Here is a 27,990-nt window from a genome sequence, read left to right as displayed (position 1 = left end):
TTTTAACGTAGTTAACGTTCGTTCGTTTACTTCCGGTTTACTTAGGGACCGGAAGTAAACCGGAAGTTGAGCGTGGAAACGAAACGGCCGCTAGCTGCAGTCAGTTACATCAAAATGAAAAGAGCTTTTTGCATAGGAAGTAAAACAGTGGTGCGACATACAGCAGAGAACTGTGCAGATGAATTACTCCACGTGTCAAACCGAAGGGGGGTGAGTGGCAAACGGACCACTTAAAGCACTGCTATGTTAAGCTAGCTGCTAGGCTAAGCTAGCTGCTATGCTACTTCCATCTCATCTAACGTTACCCTGCGCGGCACACAGTCTACAGAAGAGCGTGATTTGAAAACGTTCTGGCTAAATGTGGGAAGATTGTTGGCTCTTCAAACACAGCCGTTAAATGATGGAGAGTTGAGAGCAAAGTGCACGAGGACAGCAGGAAGAGTCGCTAGTTCAACGTGTTCCACCAGGTGGAATTCTGTCTTCAAGATGATTAAATGTGTGTAGTTGTGTTTAAAATAACACTAACAATTAAACAGTGTCTAAAACACACACTTTCTAAGAAATAAGAAAAACGACCATTAATTACAAACAACATTGTAACAACAACAAAATTCATTAATCGCCATTAATCAAGATGAAGGAATTTCAAAATGTGCAATTAATTAGTTAATTTAAATTCAAGGCTATTGACAGCCCTGATTAAAATGTATAAATGTAAATAAATGTTAAATTCCATTGACGCATACCATTGGTATGAATGGCATACCACCATGACTCAACGGTTCCCCGCTCACTAAAAATATACATTTGAATAGGATCCCTGTATTTTCCCACTTTAACTATTTTTGGATAGTATGAAATGACAGCGTTTGTTTTTATGAACATGATATAACTGTATGTTCCTAGATGGCTCGAGTCTTCAGTGGCAGGGTTCAGAAGGCGGGTCAAAGTGAAAATATGAGCGCCAAAAAGGTTGACGTTGATTTGCCTTCATACAGGATCCTGTACCTGCCAGGTGGGGCCGCAAGTATTTGATAAGTAGTTCTCACATAGAATAGTTTAGTTTCAGATAACATTATATAATAAACGCAAATACACGTACCAATATATCAATTATGAATACATGTCTGTATATTTATCTATATGTCTACAGCTAGATAATAGATCATTTATGTGTTGATTATAGTTTTTATAATACATCTGAATTGGAATTGGAATTGCAGTAAAATTGGTATCTATTAATATACCTATTAATTGGACTTAAGTACAGTAGTTGAGTAAATGTTAAATTTCCTTCGTACAATCAACCCAACACTGTAAAAAGATAGGGACAAATTTAGAGGGTTGTCCTAGACACGCCCCACATTCCCAGTGGACAGTACACCATCGCTTGGTGCAACATTATAAATAAAACCTAGTCTGTGGTAGGTTAACAAAAGCTTGTAGTTGCAGCTTGGGTTTCAACATTTTTCTATTTGCTGAGAGGGGCAACCACGTTTTGTACGTGACAACATTTGCTATGAACTATGTCCCTCAATATAGTCTGGAGGTATGCAGACCCACAGAAAGGACGCTTCGGAGCCCTTGTGCAGTGTCCCACAATGCAATGCAAAAAGGAAAGAGAGGAGCCTCCTGTTTCACTAATTGTGTTGTATATTTATCCCACTTAAATGCTTCAGATCATCAAACACCTTTTAATATTAGACAAAGATCTCCTAAGTAAAGACTATATGCATTTTTTAAATGATGATTTCTGTTATTCCGGGAGCTATCCAATCTTCCTGGTCCTGTGTGAAAAAAGTAATGTCCTCCTAACCCTAATACCTGGTTGTATTACTACCATCTACCATCAAGTGTTTGGTTTAATCGGCCATGAGTCTGTTCCAATCACTGGAGGAATTCTGACCTCACTCTTCTCTGCAGAATGGTTTTAATTCAGCCACATTAAATGGTTTGAGCATAAAATGCTTGTTTAAGATCCTGTCACAGAATCTCAATCCAATTTTAGTCCGGATTTTGGTTAGGCCAATCCAAAGCCTCTATCTAACTTCTTCTGAGCCCTTCAGAGCTGGACCTGCTTGGAGGGTGGGGGGGTCAGATTATTGTTCAGCTTGAGCTTGACCTCATGGCCGGATATTCTCCTTTAGGATTTTCCGGTAGAGAGCAGATGGTTCTCAGGGTTCCATCAATTATGGCAAGTGGTCCAGGTCCTGAAGCGGCCCCAGACCATCACACGGATGCCACGTTCGCCCGGTCTTATTCTTATTGTTGAATCATGACCTCAGACTTCTTCGTGGCTCATTTGATTCCCGAGGCCTTATAAATTGTTACTCATGTGGTCAATCACAGTTTAACTCATGCTTTATTAAGGGGGCCATTCCCTTTTCACCAAGGACGAGGTAGGTTGGATAGTTTTTTTACCTTAATAAATGAAATAATCATTTAAGAACTGAATTTTGTATTTACTCGGGTTAACTTTGTCTAATGCATCAAATAAGATAATAAGATAAGATAATAAAATAATAATGCACAAAATAAGTTTGATGATCTGAAACATTTAACTGTGACAAATATGCAAAATACTTTTTCACAGCACTGTATACATCTCTATACACAGTTGCACTCAAAATAATTCAACCCCCCTTGCAGATTAGGTTAATTTGCTCAAACAAGAACAATTTAAATAGTTCAACACAACTGATACTACTACTTCAACACCTTCATGACAATAGCCTACATTCCATTTCATTCAGCGGAGGCTTTTGTCCAAAGCAGAGCAAAAAAAAGCAAATCCCACCACAGATGATCTAGATCTGCTTTAATGTACAATATTCTAGGACCTTTTATGAAACTGAGCCTTGGTGGACTGGAGTAGCTCCTCAAACGCGGCATGTTGTTTTCTCCCGAGGATCTCCCAGAAGGTTAGTGTGGGGCGGCACCCAAAAGAAGTTTGCCAGCCGCCATCAAAAGCGAAAGATCATTTTGAGGCTGCAGACTTGACAGTGAGAACCACTTATATATGAGTTGTGTTGACCTATTCAAATTGTCTTTCTTCGCAAGTGGTTCATTGAAAACAGCTGTTTTCAGTATGGTGGACTCTTCCCTGGGCCAATGATGCAGAATGGTGTTTCGTAAGCATCGTCGGCCCAGAGAAGAATTGACACTAGATGGTGCTGCCGTATCAGAGGAGACCAAATACGCAGGGGAAGGTTTTGTGCAAGTGTAAGGCAGTATGTGTGTATGTGTGTCCTCCAGTCTGAAGCATAATGTACAATCTGTGATCTGTAAACAGGAGTGTGTGCAGCCAAAGTGAGTCGAGGTTTCTTTTAAAACAGACCTCTGATGTGTATCCAGTAACTGATTGCTACCCACAAGGGACTGTCTGCAGGCACAGCTGCACCCACTAGTCTGTATCTGCCTGTGAAAACACAGCACATATTTGAATTAATCATCCTATGTTTCCCCCAAAGTAAAGGCTTGAAGAGAGATGAGAGAGCTTGTTTTTCTTGCCAGGCTTTTGTGGTCTATTATGTTGGATCATCGCGGGCACTTAAAGTCAAGACTCTATGTCAACACTTCTTTTGGACAGGTTGCCATACAGTCAACGGGGCAACGTTGATATCATTCTTCATGTTTTCACCCTAAAACTTTCCATATTTTCACTTTGATCTTGATTGTGTTGCAGTTACTGTAGCCACGGCGACCGGGCCGTGAGGGATGCAGGAATGGACATGTTCCAAACCTCTGATGAGCCACATCATGGAATGATGACCCCATGTGTATTCAGATCCACATGAACAACTTTTACTCACAGCACCTGTGTCTTCTCCATGTCAAAGCACCACCTTCATCATCCTGTGGACAGTCTGACAGTGCAGATCATCGACTCTCTACGGGCAAGTTCCACGGCGCACTGGACGAGGAAGCGATGCTCTGCTTCCCAAGAGGAGGTGAGAATAGGCTCATAGATGGAAACAGATGGCAGCTTGCGGCCCAGGGAGGCCTTTGCAGTCAGAGCTTCAGAGTTCTCTGTTCTTACTGAAAGCTTCGCCTGCAGAATGGCTCGGGGCGACGTAGTCGCGTCGGCCTGTCTGTCAGCCAAAAGTCTGAAATAGCTCGATAATTGTTGGACGGATCGACATGATCGTCATGATCTCTTGGACAGAGAGTCGCGGTCCTGAGAGGATGAATCCTGTTGATTTTGCTTCCATCGAGGTCTTTCATAAGGTCAACATTCCCATCAGCCCCAGCTCTAGTTTGCGTTCAATGCTGATTTGCACATTTTAGAATGCTTTAACACAAAACTGACAGACATGCGAATTCCCGCTCCACCTCTCCTAAAGGGGAAGACCCACAGACTTCCTGTAGCAGTTGTTTTGTGTAACTTTGCAACTAGAACACAGTGTGGTTTTGTTTCTCTTTGTGGTTGTTTAACTCTCTTGTAGTAATTGATTTGTGTCTATTTGGAGACATTCTGTGTCTCATTTGGGTTGTTTCGCCCCTTTTCTGTCTCTTTGTGGGACCTCTGTGCCTCTTTGCAACTGTTTTACAGCGCTTGTCTTCTGTGTCTCTCTCTAGTCGTGTTTCTTTGAGGTCATTTTGAGCCTCTTCCTGGTTCGTATCTTGGTCTTTGAGTGACGTTATTTGGGTGGAGTCCCTGACACTTTGGGCCCCGGGGCCAAGTGATTATTGCATTGAGACTGACAACGTATACAACTCTATTTGAACTTGTGTTGTACAGCAGCCAATAACACATTCCTCTTATACACCGTGTCAGGTACACTTTGAGGATCGCTCCCAGCTTTACCTCAGTCCGTGGAGTAGCTTTCAGCTCTACTTAACATCAGACCGGTACAAAAACTTGTTGGGACATACTTATCTTTGAGTACTGTCACACAGAGTTTGCATTTCACCCGTTAAGAATCAACAGATATTGATGACAGTCAATGCGGTAACCATTCAATCTATTGAAGGAACATGCATTATCTTGTAGAAAGCGTGGTTAAACCAAATGGTACGGGAACGGTACCTAAAGGGTGTCACGAAGACGCTTCCCTCTCAGTTTGTTTTCCTCTTCTTTTTATACCACACACCTTTTATCAAAATTAAATTCAAAATGAAATAGGGAGCCATTGAATAAAATGACTTGGCTGATGAAGGCAGATAGCGAACAAGCAGGCTCATTATTTGAGAATCCCTGCCGTCAATGAAATCTCGCTCGTAAGAACTGAACTTTGAAAGAATGCTTTTTGGGGGGGGTGAAAAGATGGTCAGAACAGTTGTGCACATTTGCGGCTGTCTCGTTTCTGCACATGTTTGGTGGTTTTCCATTCGTATACGGCATTTCATATTCAGTGCTATGCGGGGTCCTAGTTTTGCCATATGTTGTGCAATGTGCAGCAAAACGAGCACCGATACTGTACGGTCGGACAGCGACGACAGCTTTCACCTGCTTGTCGCATACAGATCTGACGATATTCGCTCGACAAAAATGTTCCGCCACAAACCCCTCTCTTTGCTTAATTACCTCTCCACACGCAGGAGAGGGGAGCCCGAGCAGATTTGAGGAGGTCCATCTTTCAGGTGGGAGCATTCTTGAGTGACAGCTCGCATATCCTGGCTTTCTGTAATACGGTGGGCAGTAAAAACACTCGCCGTCATCCCGTCTGCAGAGATATGCGATTCCACCCCGCAGCTTTTATCGCTGCAGACGTTCTCATGAGACGTTGAGACTCCTCTGATCCGAGGTGTACCGAGGAATTACCACACGTTAAGAGAATTCCCTTTGGTGCCAGTTTCCATAAAAAGCTGACTGGTTCTAAAGTCCTGACCTTTCATTTCCAGCAAAGAGTAGACTGTGTAAACCAATAGAATCTGAGTTTGAATGGAGTTTTGATGGAAGTGACATGTTTAAACTAAAAGAAATGAGTGAAACTTGGAGGCTGTTTAGCAGTTGCACGGCCGTTCATACAGATATTATTCTCTCCGGCTTGTGGAAACGTGTGTTTACAGTAAATCCTGGCAAGAGTAACAAGCGCTCTGGATGCTTTGTTAGATGAATCGCGGTACGCTGCTCTAGCAAGATGTGTAGCCTTCAGGTATAAATCCCCTATCCAAACTTTTCATCCTCCCGGATTACAACCAAGGCGAGGCCTCTGGAGGCACAATTACAATATTTACTTTAAAGCAGCTAAAATAGATATTTTGACAACAACATTGGATTAAATTGTAGTGATTATTACATAATTAGCTCTGCAGTTGCCGTCAGTTTGAAGGAACCTAATATTATATAAAGCTCTAACTATCCATCGCAAATTACTGTCCCAGCACCAAATGGCAGACAAACAAAGTCAGTCTGAAGGCATTGGTAGCGACTCAAAGGAGTCCAAATGAATGTCGCTCTGTGATGAATGTGTAATGGTTCAATTAAAAGCAAGCAACGTTGAAAGTGAGTTGATGTAACCATCGTAAGTGCTGAAATACAGCAACAGCAACATTTATCTTTAAGTATGTTATTGATTCACTAACATTAGCCACCATAAGCTACCATTCAACCAGACTTTCATTTGTGAAAAGATACAAAAATCGCGTCAGCCTTTAGAGGGGATGTACATTTGAGTCATTACGCTCCCCCAAACTCTCCAGAAAGTTCTCCAAGGACATGACCTTAGTGTCCTCATTGGCAGCTACCTCTCAACACCTTGGCAAACGCCCTGTTTGGATTTGAACCAGCTGTCATGGAAATCACCCCCAGGGACTTTCCTTCGTGTGCCGGTTTAAAAAGTGCGCCTTACGAAGCAAAAGAATGGACGTGAAAAAAGTATTTACTTTTTGCGGGTTTGGGTGAGCGGGGTGGGGGGGGCATTCAATGCTCTATCATGGCTTTCAGGAGTGTCTGTAACTGCTGCCTCCAACAGGCACCCCTCCCACACTCCCCCCTAAACGTGAGTGGGTGAGATAAAACAAAAAAAAAAGGGGGTGGACTTCCCTAAATTTGCCACGAGCTTAGAATGACTTGAGCCCGAGTCTCATGAGAGTCACTTAAGTTTCTGCCACGCACTGCCGCTGCTGCTGAAGCCACCATTAGATGCCCGCTGACCTGCAGACTGAGATCGAACCCCAGCAGAGGACACCCAGCAGGACATGGAGCCAAACTAACTGAGTGAAGAATCTCTCCTCTTCCCTATTTGCACTCAATGCCAGGAGAGCGTTCTTTATAGCTGAACACATTGGATTCCTAGTCAGCACCATTGTGAGTTATATGCATGCTTGGGTCTCAAACGTGCCTGTTAAAGCTTGTTCTCTGAGGGAGTTGGGGGGCTGTATTAACATGTCTTTGGGTCTTTTCATCCATCCCGGTCTTCTCTTTATCTCCTAGGAAAGTCATGGTCCTCTCGCTGCACTGGCTCCTGCTACTGTGGGGACTTCAAGGTCTTTTGGCTCAGGACTACGAGGAAGACTACGGTGAAGAGGTGGTGACCACCAAGAAGAAGAAGACCAAACTAAATCCATCCAATGTAATACCTGAAAATGGCAAATGTAAGTGTTTCATTCATTTATATTCTACATGTGTTCCACTGATGTTCTTAAAAGTGGTGGGGAATTTGTGCAGGTGGCACATATCTCACCTTTTGCATCACCGGGGGGCAAAAGAATCTGCTGCCACAGGTGTAAAAAAAAAAAAAGAGAGAAGATGATACTCAACAAGGACATTGCTGGAGGATGCAATCCACCTGGATTGATCATATCTCCAGGGCTCCAAAGAGCCATCCATCTCCACGGCTTACTGCTCCGCTACCCAAATGTTGTATTCGCCCAGAATCCTGTTTCCCCCGGGGCGCATTCTCCCTATGACACATTTCTGTGAGGATTGATGTGATTTATCAGATCCGTGACCTCCTCCCATCGGCGAAGGTTGGTGCAGCGGTTTGAGTTGCTTTTATATCCTCTTCAAACGACGATACGCAACATTTATGAACGTATCTCACTTTTCCTGGAAAAAAGCCTTTTCTCCAAGTCTTTGGAGGTGAAAGAGCCAGTAAATCACCTTCACCCCTCCACAGAAAGATGTCTCCCTTGTTTAAAAACCCCTTTGACTGGGATCTTTTGACTGCATATGAAAGTGTGACACATATCAACTATATCTAGTTCAGTCAGATCAGAGCACAATGCATCTTTTCCTTTGTTAATGTGACTGCATTGGATGACATATCTCGATTGAAAAGGTCATGGCATCATATTCAGTTAATTGATTGTTTATTATGAAGCTTTAATAGCTATCCTCCTAAAAATGAAGGAAAAAGAAGGATGTTTGTCTGGAAATCCGCTTGTCCCAAAGTCAATTTGCTTGGGCTTTGATTGAGCCGATTGCATGTGCTTTATGCTAAGCTAACAATACGCCTGCAAAATGTCAAACTATTCCATTAATTGTCGCCTCCTACATTCCAGCTCTCGTCAGTGAAGAATGCAATTTGGAGCTAGCCTTTCTGATCGACAGCTCAGAGAGCGCCAAGGACAACCATGCCCAGGAGAAGCGCTTCGCCACCGAAGTGATGGACCGGCTGCAGAACCTGCGGCTGCAGACGGGCCGGGGCCTCAGGTCCCGGGCGGCCCTCCTTCAGTACAGCAGCCACGTCATCGTGGAGCAGACCTTCAGGCAGTGGAAGGGCATTGACGACTTCAAGGCTAGAATCGCACCCATCGCGTACATCGGCCACGGCACCTACACCACCTTCGCCATCACCAACCTCACCCGTATTTACCTGGAGGAGTCGGAGCCCACCAGCATCAAGTTGGCGGTTCTGCTCTTCGACGGCATCTCTCACCCCAGGAACCCCGACATATCTTCAGCCGTGGCCGACGCCAAGAACCAGGGCGTCCGCTTCTTCACCGTGGGCATCACGCCTGAAGCCAACCTGCCCGCAAATGTAGCTCAGCTGCGGCTAATTGCTAGCTCGCCGGCCTCGCGCTACCTTCACAACCTGCAGGACGGAGGCGTTGTGGATAAATTCATTAACGAGATTGTGAGTAAGAAAACGGATACCAATATTTGCTCTGTACTTTGGTAATAACCCATTCTCGCACTCAAATGTTGAATGTACAGACATCAAAATGTGACAGGATTTCTTCAAAATCACCGGATCAAATTTACATTTCAGTTTTTTCTTTCCTCATTTACAAAAAAGCCTTTGAAGGAATGCGTTTGATAGATATTTATCCCTGGTAATGGCGTGCAGGTGTAAGCTTTGCGAAGCCGTGACGCAGAGTGACTTCAGGCTAATTAATCAGACGTTAGCGTCTCTTACGTCTTTGACACCACCCACTGCTCACGATGTACACCTGTTACCTGCTGCCATAGCAACAAGGCTGCTGTCGTCCCCTTACTCATCACTGTAATACAAAATCCACTCCTGACATCCACCCGGTTGTGTTAGGTCAACACAGGGCGTCTTTATTTCCAGTGGTTTATCAGGAGTCATTGAGGTTACTTCCAAGGAAAGTTAATTTCCTAGACAACTACAACATGTTGCCGCAAGGCTCCAACATATGCTCCGCATTAAAACTCTTTTGTGGGGAAGTTGGGTGCAGCGGGAGCCAGAACACAGCGAGAACATGCACTGACACTCACTTCTCAATCACCATCTCAAACCCACTGTTGACACAGGTGGTAAATATCTGATAATAAAAACTCCGAGAGCAGAATTGACGGTTTAGCTCAGATTTTGGACATTTTTTCAAGATATCCCATTCATAAACCGGTGCTGGTTGGCTATAAATGAACCATATGCAGTAGGTTTGACGACACGTTGACGTTCTTGTGTTGTTGCTCCACAGACGGCGTTGGCAGATGAAGGGGTAACTTTCCAGGATTCGGTCTTTATGCACATTTCCTGATTTGTGTCCCTGAAATGTGGCGCCTGACCCTTTTTTTTCCTGTGTTTGAAGTGTCCAATGGCCCAGAGCCAGTGTAAGTGTGAGAAGGGTGAGCGGGGACCCAGCGGCCCCCCTGTAAGTACTCCTCCGACCCAGAATTGACCTATGGAGCCTCAAAATGTTCACTATTAAATAGTTGAATAGTTCATTGTGATTATGAATTCACCGTATTTCTCATTTGGTTTTAAAGGACTTAATTTTAATTGCATTATATATGTTTTATTTCAATAGTTTAAATCTCCCTGACAATCAGCGCCAAAATGTAGCCCTGTTAGCATCAGTACACAAAACATCTCCATATTTATTCAGCTTAACCGTGTTTCCTAGAGAGAGAAACACAACTCAAAGCGAAGAGTAAAATGTTGGTCGTGCCGAACACCGGCAACACGCTGCAGACTATTCAAGCCTTGTTGGGCTAAATCGTTCGAGAGGTGTAGCCATGTACTCTGTGTACTGTTGTCACAATAACTTATTAAGTAGGAAACTCTTTGGGACTCCACATATTGGTCGGCCATGAGATAAAGACCCTGATTTTATAACCACATGTGTTCTCTTTCACTGTCTCTAAAAACACATTACGCCCATTAAGCCGGCTTGTTTTGTAACGCCTTAAAGGACAACACCGCTCACGCAAGCCCCCTTGATGCTAACAGCCTACATAATTGCAGGGTTTTGGGGGGTATTTAGTAAACCCTGTGGTTTTAAGAATCTATGTTTCCCTGCAGCAGTGAGAGTAAAGCAATAAATACTTTACATTCCTCCGACAGTATTTTGAGAACAGGCCTAAACAGATGTTTACGTAGGAAAAACTGATAATGTCCGTCCCTCTGGATACTCTTAGGACATGCGTAAGATGTCACATGTATGACTTCCATTGCCTCCCAAAGCCGGGATGTCAGCGCTCCTTTTGTCACCCGGAGAAGGTCCGCCGCAATTAGGCGCTTTCGCTTTGATGTATTTTCACAGGATGAGAACAGCGCAATTACCCCGTTAAACCTGACGCTCCGAAGCAAAGCTGTTTCACATCAGTGGCAGCAGAGATGCTTTAAAGACAAGAGCATGCACAGTCCATATCACAAACCGCACGAGAATAAAGAGAAAAGAGAACAAGACCGTTGATGAGTCCTCTCACCCCCAGACAACAGATAAAGTGGCCTTCATCCGTGGGCCACCATGAACATGTTGCTTCCACCAGGTCTAGAAGATAAGAAGGAAAACTGTTCTGCTGTTCCGTCTATCGTTCTTCTGGCGGATAAAAATAAGATCTGAGGCAGAAGGCAACATTTGGGGAAAGGCACCTGCTTTTTAGCCAAGCATTAGATGAGAAGTTTAATTCCACCTTCATATCAGGATGTGATATATGAATCTAGAGCCGACTGGCAGTTTGTTTAGCTTAGCACTAAAGGTGATCACATCAGCCAAATAGCACCTCGAAGTTCTTCCTGTTTCTGCGCTAAGCTAAGCTAACAGGCTGCATGCTATAGCATAATAACTAATGGACGTTTCAGAGTCATATGTTCTCGCCTACAATCTTGTGATCACTCTCAAATAAGATCATTAGTTGACCTTAATAATAATACTTTTTATTTGTTGATTTTATTCAACAGATAATCTTCATTCGCTCTTCTTCCTGGAAGCTACAAACATATATGACGTTATGCGTTTCCTTAAAAGCTCTAAAACAGGGACACGGTTTCTGTCACTGAAGCGCTCCTGGTTTATTCCCACGTCAGTTTAAAGTGTTCTTCCTAATGGTTCTTCCATGACTTTCTTTTCAGGGCAAGAAGGGTCGTCCAGGAGAAGATGGAAGCCCCGGCTCAAAAGGACAGAAGGTGTTACCTACTCATCTAACCATCAGTTGTTTTTGGTTAAAGAAATGTATAATACGTAAACATATTGACAGTTTGAGATATGGCCGGGGCAAACCCAGTTAAACTAAAACCCCTCTTTCCTTTTAGGGTGAAGGTGGGCTCAGTGGACTTCCGGGTCGGGAAGGAGCTGAGGTGAGCTCAGGGTCGTGGATCCGGTGGTTAAGATTCAGTGATTCTGCGGTCGATAAATGTCAGTGGTTTGTTGCCTGTCTCTTTCTGACCTAACTAGAATGTTTTGTACACAGGGAAAGTCGGGGTACAAAGGAGAGAAGGTACAGTATGGATTCTGCTCAAGTCCATATGCCGCCATGATGTGTCAAAATATGTGGTTCCCACGCTCGTGGAAAATCTGCACCAGCGAGATACTCTGTAGAATTATGATTTCCAGACCGCATGAAGTTCCTGCAAAGTTATCGTGCAAAGACAAGACTGTGGAAATATCGTTTTCTATCTGTGTTTAATGTCGAGCCAGTCTGCAATTATCTCAAGTTACTTTTCTTTTAAAGGAATGTAATTACGTAAATTCCATGTCATTGCACAACAGCAGCTGTGATGTTAAAACACATTTCAAAATAAACTGCTCCGAGGAAATTAAATTCTGTGTTATGAACATGAATTTATGCATAACGGAAATGAATTGCTAATCTAAGGACTCCACTGCTTCTCCCACAGGGAGTGAGAGGGGAGTGTGGCACACCTGGAATTAAAGGAGACAGAGTATGTTGCCCTTTAATGCCGTACAAAATGTAAGCGCTCGGTTCACTATTGGTCATGAATTTGAATTAACTCCTATTTTCTAGGGTCCTGAAGGAACCATCGGCCCGAGAGGAAACCGTGGACTTCAGGTGAAATCGCCGCCACTTTTCCATGAGCCCAACTAGTTGTTGTTACATCTGACCCCATTGTATCGGCTGTCGCTATCAAGCTGATTACCACAAAGTCTGTGTGCTAACTTCACTGTGTCCAGCTCACATGTTTGTAAAAAAGAGACCTTGAAGTTCTGAATGGTAGACCGCAAAACATTTTTACTCAAAGCCTGTTCTTCCTTTCATATCTCACTTTTACATGAAACTGCCAAGCTAAGTTGAGATAACAGCAATGATGACACACAATGATGGTTTTTACTGGCCACATTGTGGTAGACAAGTGTTCTATCATTCTTAAGCTATATCACACAAACATGGAGCCACGCTGATTTAAAAGCAATACCACACCCTCCATACTCTTATTGCACAGATAATATATGATAGCTGACTGCTTCAACATGTATTCACACCTAAAGTTTGACATGCCTAGGTATGGTTGCTAATACAGGATTACAATAACTGCCACTTTATAATGTGTAACCCTCACTCATTACCCACAATGCAGGGTTCGCTTGGTCCACCCGGTGATATTGGACCTGAAGGTACAATGGGTAAAAAAGTAAGTTCTCCTCAGTCTTTATGCCTTTAAAATCACATTTTGCACTCAATCACACTTGAGCCCAACCATGAAATCTGGACAGTGTTGAAGTACAAAAGGAAACTAAACGAAGGAAGTAAATCAACCGTCCTCCTCTCCTACTGGCCATTCCTTTAAGCTTGAGTCAATTCACTTAGGGTCAAAGACCGGCCTTTCCCTTTTTCCAGAACCAGATGCGTATCTGAAGGGTACAGGATTTGACTTTTTTTTCCTGTCTGGTTTGAATTAATTCTCTTTCATAGTTGTTTGAGTCCATGCCAGATGATTTATCAGCACAAATATGATGGATAACCTCGTTGCTGTGGACTGGCAGAGGTGAAAAGAGAAATGTGTTGCTGCATATGGAAGAATATAAAGGGGGAAACCACGTAATAATGTGTTTTTTCTGTCCCTGTGGATTTTACTTAGACAAAGGAGGCATTCTGGATGTTGATATTTAAAAAGGGATTCAGATTAAATCCATTTATCACGGGAATAACACGAATGTCAACTAATCAGATACATTTGAGAACTTATTTGTGAGTTGTGTCTCAACAGTGGACCAGTTGAAACCTTAGCACCTCATCTGCTATTACCATGTCGGTCTATTTGTATGTTCTTACTTTTTAAGCCGCCTTTCTGGTGTTTTATAGCTGCCAATTCTGTCAAGGATACACACTTCCCAAGTGTTCGCTCCTTAATTATTTTTGGAAGAATGTTCTCGCCGATTGTCTGGCTGTCATTCTATATCACCTGAACGGCAGACTAATGTCTGGCTTTAAACATTGTCCCAACTTGCTTGAAAGGGTTAGGGAAATGAAAAAAGAAAGTGGCGGTATGCGCCTGCTAACATTTCCACACCCTCTTTACGCCTCTTGTCCTGATTTACGGCCTCTGAGCGAATAATTACATTCTTCAACAATGGATTCCTTACTGCGGTAATGAAGGAGCCCCATACATGTCTAATATTAGGGGAAGGAAAAGCAGGGAGAGGGAGCACCTTTACTGCTCGGATATCCCATAATGTCAAAGTGAGGCCTTGAGCCCAGAAATCCGACTAACAAAGCGCTCTGTTTGTGCATCTGTTTGTGCGCTTGCACATGTCTGTCTCTGCCTGTCGTTTTATAGGGGGAAAGGGGACTTTCTGGGCCACCTGGAATTCAAGGGGAAACGGGGATTGGCCTTCCGGGGCCCAAGGTAACGTCTGGTTCCCTATAGTGGAAAATTCAAGTCATGAGTAGAATAATCCAGCTGTGCCTCACCCTGTTGGGGATCTCATAGCACCCTCTTATGCTCCACAGGGGGACGCCGGTTATCAGGGGCAGACCGGCTCTCCCGGCCCTCCGGGACTTGGCGAGCACGGACCACCGGTGAGTGAGAACCTGCACAGCTCAGACCAAGCCGGTTACAATGCTGCTGTAAACCTGTCGAGCTTTGCATTTGGCTTCTGCTAAAATTGTATGCTTGCACTCAGATATGTTGTTGCGAGCACCTATTTCCTCCATTCCAGTTCGAGCCCATCTCCTCACACTTACGTTTCTTTGTGCAATAACCCTGTCAGTACCCCCCTGGCCCCTCCCCCCAATAGAATGTCAGGTGCAGTGTTGGGCGGGATATGATCCCTGCCTTATTGCCTTCTCTGGAAAAATGTCGCTCAGACAAACACTTATCAAACGGGCACACCAGATGATCACACCGATGATCATAATAAACGACTTCCGGAAGAATACAAAGTGACCAACAGAAATGACAAAGAGACGCAAAACGACTTCAAAGAAACGCAAAACAATTAGGAAAAGGGATAGAACGAGCACAATGACACACAAAATGACTACAAAGTGCACAAAGTGGCCACAAACACACACACGCAAAAAAGACCACAAAAAGTGACTGTGCAAAGTGTGTCTTGCTCCTTAGTAGGAGGAGGGGTGCTGCCCTGTTTTTCTGTGATCCATTATCTCATAATCAGCCTTCTACTGGCAGTAACAATACAACTGTCAGTATCAGAAGAGTTAGCTGTGCATGCTAACACTAGCGTGCATGCTAACACTAGCGTGCATGTTACGACTAGCGCACATACACAAAAGTTCATTCTGCAAATGGCCTGTTGTTCGAAGAGGTGACTTTTCAGTGACCATTTACAGCGGTTTTATTTAATTCAGGGGCCTCAAGGGCCACAGGGAGTCTCAGGAGAGAGAGGACTGACAGGAGAAGGTTTACCTGGACCAAAGGTGAGTTTGTGTCGTGTGCCCGGTATTTGAGGCACGCGTTTTTTTCTTGGCACGCCTGCACCTGTCAAAAAGATTGAACCTTTTGACCCCCATGTTATGCATCCGGCATCCAGATTCCAGAGTGTAATGACAGGGCATCCACAATGTGAATAATTACAAGAGATGATGACACAACACAGAAGTTCCATAACTTCACACGCAGCTGCGCCTGCCATGACCTCACCGCGTGGACCGCTCCGCTCGTCGTCCCCACTGAGCCGATGCCGGCGCGGAGCGGCAGCTGTGGTGATGGTACAGGAAGATAGCCAGGGCACCATGTGACCTGGCACAGAGTGTGACTCACGGAGGCAGGAAAGAATGAGTCTGTTCCTGTGTCTGCCTTCCCTCAGCATGCACAGACGCACGCATTTAAAAATACGCCTGTTGTCTCTCTCTCGCGCTCCGGCTGGTGCACACATGCTGTCATCTTCATATTCTTCCTCACACAACGTTATTTTGAATATTTTGCTTTTGTCGGGTCCAAGAGATACATGAGTTCAGCTTTTCCACAAAATAATTGCAGGTAAATGAATAAAAGCAGTTTAAATTTCAGCCCACAGTTACAGAGTGAATAGATGTGACGTGGCCTTTACCGCCACCTGATGGCCACCTCTCCAGTCAACGCGATGACCAACCCCATGGTTGTTATTGGTAAATGCAGACAGTCGACAGTCAACCGAACTTCATAATTAAGTCATCAAGTCAATGGAATTTTGTCGGTAATGACAAATGGGATTTTCTGTGCCCTTTTAGCATTAGAAGGCTCAGATGAAAATATTACTTTTTTTCCTCTTCCCCCTTCATCTAATTCATTATTTGTCGACTTCAGTCAGTCCCCCCCCCCTCGTGTTTTCCTCGACAGGAGATTTGACCGCAGCCTCGCTGTAAAGCAGCGTTCCTCACACGGCGTGTCTCCACAAGCTCCGGATTCACAGCAGCAGTATCACATCTTTCTTTCCACATCATTAGCACCTTGGCGGCTTCTGTGCAAAGATTAGATGGCAGAGTTATGACAATAGATCGATGTTTTTTTGGCATGTAAATGCGGCATTACTCAATCAATGTACTTATGTTACTGAATCCCAAGTCCTTGGATGACCTGGTCACAAGGTAAATGTGAGATTCTCTGAGGAATCTAACGCATCCCGACGTTGTGCTGCACACTCCATTGTACTTACTGTCAACTTAGATTAGTGTATTTCTATTCTGGCCTTTTCTGATTTTCCAACTCACAGATCCTCTCGGGACACATCTGAAGATGTAAAACACTCACTTATTCATGAGATGTTCAGTGACCTCTTTCCCTAGAAAGAGAAACAAACATGAAAGATAAAACAAAGCATTCTTCCTCTTCCAAGTAGCGATATCTCCAAAACCCTCCAACACAAATTCACACAAGAACGAGAATCCAACACATAGAATTGTGCAGAAATTGATATTTGGTGATAAAATACAACATTGTATATATAACAGTGTCGTCCATCAACATCACTCTGGCATGTGAAACGTAAACATAGACAGGAATTAAAAAGGAATGTTTTACCCAAACCTCAGGCCCTGAGCACACGTGGCTCCATGTGGATGTCAGATTATGCAAGAGAAGTCCGAACAACATTCTCTGTTTGTCGTCACTTGCGAGAACATTTTTCTTCCGTCTCCACAGGGGGAGCGAGGCTTGGACGGGCCGCGGGGGCTCAGAGGGCAGCCGGGCGCCGGGATCAAAGGAGACAAGGTAGAGCGACGCCTTCACACGGACACCGGGGGGCCGAGCGTGAAGAGTCAAGCTGCACCTTGGCAACGCACTCGTGAACATTTGGGTGCTTTTCACATGAAATGAATCATGAAATCATCCGAGTAGGAAGCCACTCCATGCTAATGACACGGCTGTTATCGTCATTAACCTCCTTCCATTTCTGAACCCGCAGGGGGATTTTGGGGCTCCAGGTCTTCCAGGGCCCCTCGGGCTCCCAGGAGCCGGCATACAGGGCGAGAAGGCAAGTTACTCTTTGACTGTATCGGGGTGGGGAAGACGGCTCAACCTTATGTCTAACTTTAGAGCATGAGTAATACTTTCCATTTTCTTTTCATGAATAATTCTAAATAAAAGGAAATAAGATGGATTGGAAAGCATGAGGAAGCCTTGTGTGAAGTCATTAGGACTGATTGAGGAGCAGGAAATGTCCTGATTGACCTGCTGCTGCAGTCCTCTGTCTCTGCTGGGCGCTAGCGGCTACTTTAGCTGCTTCTAGCGACACACAACCAAATCTCCAACTCAACTCCCGCACGCCAAGTTGCATTGTGTAAGCACCAGATTTGATGAGAACATTAATGTTATTATGTATTTTATGCTTAATAATTTGAAAAATATAATCAATGGCTAGTAACCAATGACAGCATGTGCTTTCAAAACTTGTCAATCATCTGTCAGTCATTTTTGCACAGTCCTAAAGCCTTCCAAATTTTGACTGTTCATTTCTAATAGATGGATTCTCATTTCATTATTCTCATCCCGTCTCCTTGCAGGGCGTCGAAGGACCAAGGGGCCCGCCAGGGGGCAGAGGCCAGCGAGGGGAGGGCTTCCCTGGATCCAAGGTTTGTACATGCACTCAATCAGGTTCACAACGTTGTTTGATTTGATGACATCACCATCAGGACCCCAGTAATTAGTAATGATAGATAGGATAATCAAAGCTACGCCTCACTGGAGATCTAGTTTGAGTCGATGTCATACACCCCCCGCCCCCTCTTCTCCCACACATAGGGGGACCAAGGTTTGCCGGGCGAGGTCGGGGCCCCAGGAGAGAGAGGGGCCGGAGACGCTGGAGCTAAGGTTAGTCAAAACTCCTCATCTGCAGTAAACGTTTGTACTTTTACAGCGTTGAATGTAGCAGTTCCTAATCTGTCCTCAGGGCGAGCCGGGATCAACGGGGCTGTCTGGTTTGCCGGGTCTGCCGGGGGAGGACGGGGCCCCCGGACAGAAGGTAGCTTAAATGACCGCCTGCTACGACAGTTATCTTCTTTCTCAGATATTAAACCCACAAAACTAAATGTGTGTGTTTGCCACTCCAGGGCGAGTCGGGACCTGTCGGTTTAAGGGGGTTAGAGGGAGCAGCTGGAATCGGCACCCAGGGCGAAAAGGTGAAAGAAAAGTGACCCTTCCCGCTTCCTCTTTTTGCACCTGCTCTCTTTGTAATGAGGCACTTCACGGCTGCTAACAGATTAGTAAGTGTATTCCCAATGTGATGTTTAAGGGCGACCAAGGCCAAAGAGGAATACGCGGCTTGGCGGGTCCAGCCGGCATCGCCGGACCCTCCGGACCAAAGGTGAGGAGCCATTGAACACTATCAGCTATGAAATGAGTCAAATGGTTAAATGGTTTTAACCACTTCTCTTGCATGAATCTTCTTCAGGGAGAACCGGGGACACAGGGAAGGGGGGGTTTACCCGGCCCACCGGGCCGCTTTGTCTCCGGACCCAAGGTAACTGCTCCAGATAATAATTCGGATTGGTCCAAATATTGATAAAATGTCAAAGGGGTTTTCCAGACTCCTCACTTCAAGAGACAATTGTTTCCTAAATTAGTTTAGAACCAATCGGAAGTTAGTTTTCGCCTTCGCAGCGAGGCCCCTGTGGGGTCTAAACTTCCCTTTACTGTTGACTTGTTTTATAATCTCATCAGCCGTTTTGTAAATGTTGCACATCATTTTCCTTCACTAGAATCTACAGTTGACATGTGCTAACGTGTGTTCTAGGGGGATCTTGGCCCAAGTGGCCCTCCGGGTCCGTTGGGCGAGACTGGCTATGGACTTCCTGGTCCAAAGGTAACACTGTGGATAGATGCCGCGCCGTCTTTGTAACACAGACGCATGGGGAGCAGCACAAAGCACATGTGTCCTTCGCTGTGATCATCTGTCTGTTAATCGCTTGGTAAACTTTATGTGTGTGCTTTAGGGGGACCGTGGAGACTCAGGCCCAGCAGGTCCATTCGGTCCCAAAGGAGACGGCTATCCAGGCCCCGTGGTGAGGGACTGATTTAGAGACTGACGTGCCCATTTGTCCTCTGATAAATCTTCCCGTTCATGTCATCCATCCACACATTACATTCTGTCCGTCCATCTGTCTTGTGCCTGTCTAATTTCACCCATCAGTTCCAGACATATGTCTACACTTTTGTTACCAGTAGAGTCTTTCTGACCCTCATAAACCTCTGCATTCATCAATAACTCATTTTTTTAAATGTGTCCATTGTTTAGATTATAAAAAGGACAATTAATCATAGATATTTGTTCCTGGATGCTGGTCTAAAGCGTGCGTGAGCAGTATCTGGCTTAGATGTTTGTTTCTGGCTGCCATTGGCTTCTTCATTGCTTCTTTTTTTAGCAGTGTAAGCAACAAGGCGACCTCTAGTAGCCTGGCTACGGGTCAACGCATAAACGGAACCTCAAGAAGAAACAGATTTGAATCTGAAAGCGAGTTTGCAGTGCTGGGATGTGATATACGACAGCCGGGTGTTTCCTCTACATATTTAGCCGTGATTTTAACGTGATTTAGATTTGAAAAGAATTGCATAGTGAAGACATGGCTAATAGGGAACAAATAGATATGGCGATGATGTCATTTTGCCCATTGCATTAAGCATTTAATGCTTCACAAGTTAAAGCCAAAAACTTAAGCTCAACAATAAACGCAAATGGCAGCATAAAGACAGAAGTTCACCTTTTACAGGTCATCAGGGTCAGACATTACTTTAACTTCCTGGAGTCTTCACCAGTTTCCCAAGCAAAATGGAGATGATAATTCCTTTAACAGTTTTAATAATTTAATAATCTTTGAGCGCCTCATGTACGAATGCTTTTGTGGCCACTTCAGTCGTATTTGTTTCGCAACGTGCCGTAAAAGCGGGCGCGATGTAGGAGGTGAAGCCTGTCGCGGAAACTGAAAATGGCAAATTGGGCTTTTCCGTGTCATGCATATGCATTCACAGGAGGGCAGTGTTAATTTTGGCAGCTATTTTTGATTTAGTCTTAGTCTTTAGACGAAAATGCATATTAGTTTTAGTCACATCACATTTTAATCCTTCTTAGTTTTAGTCTAGTTTTAGTCTACGAAATTAACACTCCAGGAGGGTCAAGTGGGAGTTTCCCATAAAGTGATGGGAGGGGATGCGTAAAGTGCGCGTCTCCGTTTTGCGGTGAAAATTCCGGTGTTAACAAGAATGTGGGTTTCCTTGCATGTGCCTCCTGGGGAAATAACAGCAGTAATCCGAGCCGGAAGGCGACATTGACCAGAGAGACAAGCCGAAAGGAAAAAGGAACACAATTGAACACAAAATCATTCCGCGTTAAAGATTAAGCAGCCATGCGCACCAGTCAATGCATTCCTTCCCTCCCAATAATGACCAAATAACACATCAACTTCCTTGTCACTGAATCTCTGTTTTTCTCTGTTTGGACGTTGGCTGATCCATGATAGAAAGAGAGAAGGAGGTCCATTCCAAGGGTCCAAGTGCGTGTTTAAATGCTCGCAATGGGCGGAGAAATGTGCTGATTGGCCAATAAACTGCAGGTTTCGTAAATATGACACAGCGAGGGCTTTCTGCGCGTTGGCCGTGGCGCTGAAAACGCTCTATGAGGCCCTGAGAGTTTATTCTGCCTCCCTTTGCTGTGTTGATTTAGGGCCCTCCTGGTCTGCCTGGACTTCCAGGAGAACCCGGCCAGGAAGGACTGGGCATCCCCGGACCAAAGGTGAGAACTGGGACCCGCCAAACCCAAAGGAATGTTTGGAGAGTATTTGCACGTCGGTGGAAAATGGGGAGCGTGCTACACCGTGGCGGAATATGACACGGATGAATTTAGCAAGCCAAAGCAAATGTCCCTATAAGTTGTATTACTTCCAGAGCTCTGTTGGAACGGGTTAGGACAGGTGAGAGTACCTCCCCAGTGACAGACGCAGCCATTTCTTGGAGGAAACTAATTAAAGGAAGCAGGATTCCGCTCGGCACGGGAGCCATTGGTTTGATGGATGGTAAATTGCTCTGCTGTACGTGTTCACATATCTCCACTGGGTTTTCTCTCCTTCGCAGGGTGATGTCGGTTTCCGAGGGTTACCTGGTGCACCGGGACCTCCGGGCGAAGGCCTCCAAGGACCTCTGGTACTCCACAACTTTTCATCTTTGACTTGTTTCGGCAAACACGAGTCGAGAACAGCGCTGCGACGTGTTTACTTGTGCGGCAGGCAAAGCACACATCCTCTGAAGCATTACGGCTTCGCGGTAGTCAAAGGGATCCAAAAATGAAGAGGAGAAAGAGTGCGTTGTCTTGTGAACTTTCCAACCGCAGGGGCCTTATGTTCCAAAGCCTGACAGTTCATTTGTTTGGGGGGGGGGGGGGCGCTCGTCACAATGTTTTCCTTGCTGGCGCTCTGACACGTCGGTGCACAGAGTGAATCTCCACAGAAGTGCGTTTCTAATGAGAAGCAACGCCCCACTCACATCCCCCAACGCCCCATCCTCAGTGCCGGCAGGCTTCGGGCCGGCCTTCTTGCAGGTCGCTGTCCCAGTCACGCAGCGCCAGGCCGGATTTAATTGGGAAGTCGCCTAAAGCCGCTGCGCCGCTCCACGCTGAGAGAACGTGACTCACGTTCACAGTGCGGTGGCGATCCGCAACCATGAAGTGCTTTTCACCTCAACGTCATCACCAGCGGAAGCCCGTTCAAGAAAGAGGAATCATTGGTTACAGATGTGGAATACATCAGATGTGTTCACTCAAGACGGCCTCGGGACCACACATTTGTCGTTGGATACTTATATATAAGTGTGGCTGTGCGTTTATGGTGAACTATAGTTCATGTTCCATGCGTGCATAGCAGACGGCGGAAGGGAGAAGTCCAGACAAGTTGGAGGTGTATTGAAGAAGCAATAGCAGTAGAAACTACAAACACACGTTTACATTGTTTTCTGAGGTATAAAATGAAGTGGGTTGTAAATCGAAAGTTGCCGCCTGGCGAGAGTGGACGGGTTAACTAGGGTTAACTAGCCTTTGAAATCAGTACCCGCTGGCAGAATGCCCCGAGCAGAACCGTCCGCCCCGATGTGATGCCCATTGTGTTTGCTGTACTGCAGGGTAACCCTGGGCGACCTGGCGCTCCAGGGCCAACAGGGCCACAAGGACAAGGAGTCCAAGGACCAAAGGTAGGCAAAGTTTGCAATGTAAACTGTAAACTCTATTGAGTTCTAAACTATTGGAGAGGTCAGTCATGCACAGTAGATAACTCCTGTGTGTGATGCAGGGCGAACAGGGGGCTCAGGGCGTGACTGGGCCGAGGGGGGTTCCTGGAGAAGGCTTTCCTGGAGCTAAGGTGAGTCGCCGTGTTGTGCGGCGCTCCCGGATGCGGGTTTTTGCGAACGTGCTGTGATGCGCTGTGGTGGCTGACCTTTGACCCCGTGTGACAGGGCGACCGCGGCTCGTCGGGAGAGAGGGGGCTGAAGGGAATCAAAGGAGAATTTGGAGATTCTGGAAGCGATGGGAAACCCGTGAGTGGCCCCCATGATCCTCATGACTCATTTCAGCGTTCTGGTCATTCATTTCATCCACGTTTATAACAACTGCTGCGTATTCTCACCTCAGGGCCAACCTGGGGTCAAAGGTGAAGCCGGTCTCACTGTGAGTCTTCCAATCTTTTATATACATTTTTACATTCACTTACGTACAAACTTTGCATTTTATTTTTGTCCGCTACACCCGCTAGTCAAATACTCAAATACTTGTTTGTGTTTGTATTTGTATTTGTCCTCTCAAGTGAAAACAATTCATCTACGAATTTGGTGATTTGGAATTAGAATGTTTCTAATGCACTGGGAGATGAGGTGCTGCCTGAAAAAATATTTTTACACTCGTAAAGGATCTGGATACTTTTGGTTGCCGCTTGTGTTTATTTATACACTCACACTGTGTCGGTGTGTTCATTTCAGAGAGAGGACATCATACGGATGATCAAAGAGATCTGCGGTAAAGTATCTTGAGATCTTAATATTTATTCCACCTCTCCGTATTGACTTAGCATCACAGAAGTTATTCAAGAAGATTTGTGAACGTGAGAAGCATCTCGTCTCACCTGTAAGTCATCAGATCACGAGGGGTGGACCTCGTTGATCTCACACACTGTGATGTGATTCCAGGGTGTGGGATCAAGTGCAAGGAGAGGCCCATGGAGCTGGTGTTTGTTATTGACAGCTCGGAGAGCGTGGGCCCGGAGAACTACGAGATCATCAAGGACTTTGTCAACGCGCTGGTGGACCGAATCACCGTGGGCCGCAACGCCACCCGTATCGGCCTGGTGGTGTACAGCCTGGAGGTGAAGCTGGTGTTCAACCTGGCCCGCTACGTCACCAAACAGGACATCAAGCAGGCCATCAGGAACATCCCGTACATGGGAGAGGGCACCCACACCGGCACGGCCATCCGCAAAGCCACCCAGGAGGCCTTCTACAGCTCGCGCGTGGGGGTCAGCAAGGTCGCCATCGTGATCACCGACGGGCAGACGGACAAGCGGGAGCCCGTGAAGCTGGATCTGGCCGTGCGGGAAGCACACGCCGCCAACATTGAGATGTTCGCCCTGGGCATCGTGAACATCTCGGACCCGACGCAGGCGGAGTTCATGATGGAGCTGAATCTGATCGCCTCCCACCCCGACGCAGAGCACGTGTTTCTCATCGACGACTTCAACACCCTGCCAGGTCAGCCAGACGCGGCTTTGGGAGGCTTTGGTTGTGACACTACATCAATAAAGGCACAGAGATACCAGCCGGGTGCATGTTTGACAAAGAGGGGTTTCCAGTGTTGAGCTAAACCCAGCAAATCACCCGCTGGGTCGGGCGCCGTGTCCAGCATGCAGACATCAGTGGTATAGATTTTCTCATCAAAGTCACAGCAGGGGACCATTGTGGAGGTCAATATTTCATACAAATTCAGTTGTCTTGTCTTGACTCGTGCAATGCTTTAAAAACCGGTTCAGAGTTGAAGAGGACAATTATTACAAATCCCCAGTTTTCCTGAGCGTTTTAAACCAGCAAGCTAAAGTGTTTCAACACAACTAGTGTTCGTACAGCAGCGTCTGCGTGCAACGTGCCGACATTGGCGGTGGGAACTTAGTGTATTATTAATCATATTCACCATGTAACTTTAGCATGCGAACTGCAGCGGAGGTTAGTGAGAATGTTGCTAGTTTTACAGGTTAAATCAGACGATTAACATTCTGGACCAGACGAATGCTCCGAGATGAACGTTTTTGAGACACTTCCCTCAGAACCTCTTGGTAAACATGCTCTGGGGACCGTGACTTTTTGTCTTCCATCAAATAGTTGTCAGGATATTTTAGCTGGACCACAATAATGGAATGTCCCACAGACCCACGTCGGGGTTATTAATCCCGTTGCTTTTTGGGGGGGGGGATTTGCCCTTTGTAGCATACAAGGGCTGAGATCGGCCCGGCGTCAGGTCCTGGTGAAACGCCTCAGCCAAAGTGCTGCTCCGACCCAAACTACTCAAAGTTAAAGCTTCAAGCGGCTACTCAGGGTGTCTCGCCAAGAAAAAGCCAACGTGTCTTGATTCCCTGGTTCTGACTCCTGCTCTCTGCGTCTTCCTTTATCAGCGCTGGAGTCCAAGCTGGTCAGCCAGTTCTGCGAGGACGAGAAGGGAACTGCGATATACAACGGAGTGATTAACGGCTACAACGGCTACGGGAACAACGGCAACTACGCCGGCGGTGGCTACGAGTACCGGCCCGGGACGGAGCAGCAGGTACTAAGCAGCCGCCCGTCCGCCACCAACACCGGGTCGACCATCCACACCGACGGAGGCCGGGTCGACACCACCCTGCACGTCAGCAAGGGATCCAGCACAGGACACGTAGGGAACATACGTGTGTTGCTAAAACGCTCGTCATAAAACTGCTTAACACAGCTGGTTTTGTCGCCATCAGGGAGGCGGAGGGCAGAGCGCGCTCACCGACGCGCACGTGGGAAACGAGCGCGGGGACACATTCAACCGCAACACCTCAGTCGCCAGGACCGGAGAGGACTCCTCCAGCACGCAGGGCTCTTCCTCGTCTTCGTCCTCTAAAATAATGACCTCCTCAGGCGTGTCCGTACAACAGGAGCCTGCACCGCGGCCGGCACTCCCCAAAGGTACAGTCTGCTCGGCTCTCGTAGATCGTTCGTTAGCGACACGACGCCGTCACGCGCGTCGCACAACGCAGAGGTGGTCAAGAACAAACACATTACAGAGAAACAAAGTAGATAAAGCTGCTGCCTGCGAATGACTCAGTCATACTGTCGGGTTCCAACAAAAACAAACCAGCGTTACACACTTTTCTCATCAGGCGTCTTTTCTCTGAGCGTCTAGAAATAGCTCTTCCCGAGTTAATAAAAGTGAGGTTGAATATGGGCACATGTGGTGGTAGAAATCACTTAAATACCACTAGGGATCAACAAACCTGGAGTGGAACTTAATGACACTTTAATGTACTCTCTTAAAACACATGGGCTCATGTTTATCAAATTTCAAATGACACTAACGAGAGCTCCAAGAAGCCTTTTTAGGAGTCAGTGTGTCCTCATACACGGTACATCTGGAGACATTTACTGAACACAGCATGGATTCGGATGTGCTCCTAAATGCACTCGGTTCTTTCCTCCATGCTTCACGCTTCAACCAAGTTTTATGCAAATCAGGACAGAATCCTGCTCACTAACAGACAAACAACCCACTGATAGTGGGACATATTTTCTTCTTTTGTAATTGGTGGCCCTGGTCATTGTTACCATGGAAAGATCACCCTTAGTTTGCCAAAAATTGCATTAGGCCGATGCAAGAGAAATATAAAGAGGAACAGCACGACTAGTCTAAAAACAGATCCCTGAACTACCTGTTAGCTACTCACATGCTCAGTAACGCAAAGCAATCTTAAATAGGACGTTTCTCCGACGTTTTCATCTCCAATTTCCTCAGTGACGTGTGATCAGATCTGTCCTAATGTCACTTGACGGAGTTGCATCTGAAGTCCATGTGGCAGAAGTGACTCCGGGGTTGTCGTGAGTGCTTTTTGATTGACAGCCTCAGTAACAAGGTCGTGTAGGTGAGGGGAAGAGAGGCCAATTATTTTTTGGTCCCGTGTGGATGATTTTCATAGAACCTGCTGTTCTCCGCTTCCCCCCGCAGAGACCGTACCCTTGGACCCGCGCTGCGGCCTGGTTCTGGACCAGGGCACGTGTCGGGACTATAACATCCGCTGGTACTACGACAAGCAGGCCAACGCCTGCGCACAGTTCTGGTACGGCGGCTGCAGCGGCAACCGGAACCGCTTCGACACAGAGGGAGAGTGCAGGAGGACGTGTGTGCTCGTCTGATCCACCGGTACGTCCGCATGACTCATCCCTCCCGTGTTCATGCATTCATGTCATTCACACCTGTCAAACGGCAAAAGCTGTTGGTCTCTTTCTTCTTCTTTTTTTTTTAATTTCCTGTGAAATGAGGCCATAACAATGTTATTGGTTCCAAATGTTTTTAAAGTATTGACTCGCTCATGTGTTCTCTCTTTCCAGGAGGCCAAGTGAAGGCATCTGCCTTACATCTGCTATAATGACTTCATGGAGGTGCAGCTAACAACAGCCTTTTTTTCCACAGGGTTATGTCGAGTCTCAGCACAGTCCTCTGGCATATACATGTACGGGGATGTTACGCATCGCGCTTACATTCTTTGTGCCCACTCTTGTGCGACTTTTTGTAAAACCATCCTCCTCTACAGTGAAAAGGGAGCCCAGCTCTGTTAGCTACCTCTGCTTTTCTGTATTTTTATACCAGATACTACAGATGAGCACAGTCCTCAGGGACCTCCTGCACCTGCTGCAGAGATTGTGAAAAGGTGGACTGGCCAGTGAAAATGGCTTTTCAAAGTAAAAATCGTGAACAACATTATGAGTCAACGTGTCATGAAGACACGGAGTAGCTGTGGCTTCCTTTACTCATTCACACAAGAGCCAATCATCCACAAATACAACCTCTCATCATTTATGATAATACAAATATATTTTGTTCATGTACAAATGACGGATGCTCTGTAACCTCAAGGAATAGTTGTGTTTTCTTTAATGTGTTATTTGTTTTGGGTTTTTTTTTTAATGAAAATGTGAGGTTTTCGGTTTTACGTGATTGCATTTACGTTCCACTAACTGTCTCCACTCGTTCAGCAGTAAACTGATGCCCTCTACTGGGCGACACATGCTGAAGCCGGTGCTGCAGTGCGAGGGACTAGAATTGTACTTCCATTGTTGAGCAACGGGTTTGTCACTACATTACACAGCTGTCCTGACTGTATCAATCCACATTGTGCTCACACGTGGTTTCATGTCAAACATTTTGAATAAATCTGGTCTAAACAAACACAGTATGTGCAATAGCATCACATTCACGCTAAGG

General features: G+C 45.8%; 1 protein-coding gene across 3 annotated transcripts; it reads left to right on the top strand.

The window, feature by feature from the left end:
• Positions 1 to 43: 43 nt before the first annotated feature.
• LOC120824012 (uncharacterized) lies at positions 44 to 27,954 on the top strand. Of its 3 annotated transcripts, XM_040184564.2 has the most exons (37): positions 44 to 210; positions 3,686 to 3,950; positions 7,379 to 7,539; positions 8,449 to 9,023; positions 9,835 to 9,855; positions 9,946 to 10,008; positions 11,712 to 11,765; positions 11,892 to 11,936; positions 12,050 to 12,076; positions 12,477 to 12,521; positions 12,605 to 12,649; positions 13,176 to 13,229; positions 14,376 to 14,444; positions 14,549 to 14,617; positions 15,410 to 15,478; positions 17,181 to 17,249; positions 17,443 to 17,511; positions 18,041 to 18,109; positions 18,279 to 18,347; positions 18,427 to 18,498; positions 18,587 to 18,655; positions 18,769 to 18,840; positions 18,928 to 18,996; positions 19,270 to 19,338; positions 19,469 to 19,537; positions 21,193 to 21,261; positions 21,600 to 21,668; positions 22,638 to 22,706; positions 22,805 to 22,873; positions 22,968 to 23,048; positions 23,143 to 23,178; positions 23,487 to 23,523; positions 23,694 to 24,251; positions 25,166 to 25,422; positions 25,496 to 25,700; positions 26,734 to 26,928; positions 27,117 to 27,954. In XM_040184564.2, the coding sequence occupies exons 3-36, from the start codon at positions 7,386 to 7,388 to the stop codon at positions 26,919 to 26,921; spliced, it is 3,624 nt and encodes a 1,207-aa protein (XP_040040498.2). In that variant the 5' UTR covers positions 44 to 210; positions 3,686 to 3,950; positions 7,379 to 7,385; the 3' UTR covers positions 26,922 to 26,928; positions 27,117 to 27,954. The 3 variants fall into 3 exon arrangements, with proteins under 3 accessions (XP_040040498.2, XP_040040490.2, XP_040040506.2); XM_040184556.2 differs by lacking the exons at positions 44 to 210; positions 3,686 to 3,950 and adding an exon at positions 7,013 to 7,252; XM_040184572.2 differs by lacking the exons at positions 44 to 210; positions 3,686 to 3,950 and adding an exon at positions 7,018 to 7,252 and having other exon boundaries at positions 25,166 to 25,314.
• The last annotated feature ends 36 nt before the right edge of the window (positions 27,955 to 27,990 follow it).

This window comes from Gasterosteus aculeatus, chromosome 1, assembly GCF_964276395.1.
Source record: "Gasterosteus aculeatus chromosome 1, fGasAcu3.hap1.1, whole genome shotgun sequence".
In the NCBI taxonomy this organism is placed as follows: domain Eukaryota; kingdom Metazoa; phylum Chordata; class Actinopteri; order Perciformes; family Gasterosteidae; genus Gasterosteus; species Gasterosteus aculeatus.
This window is presented reverse-complemented; position numbering and strand designations above follow the sequence as displayed.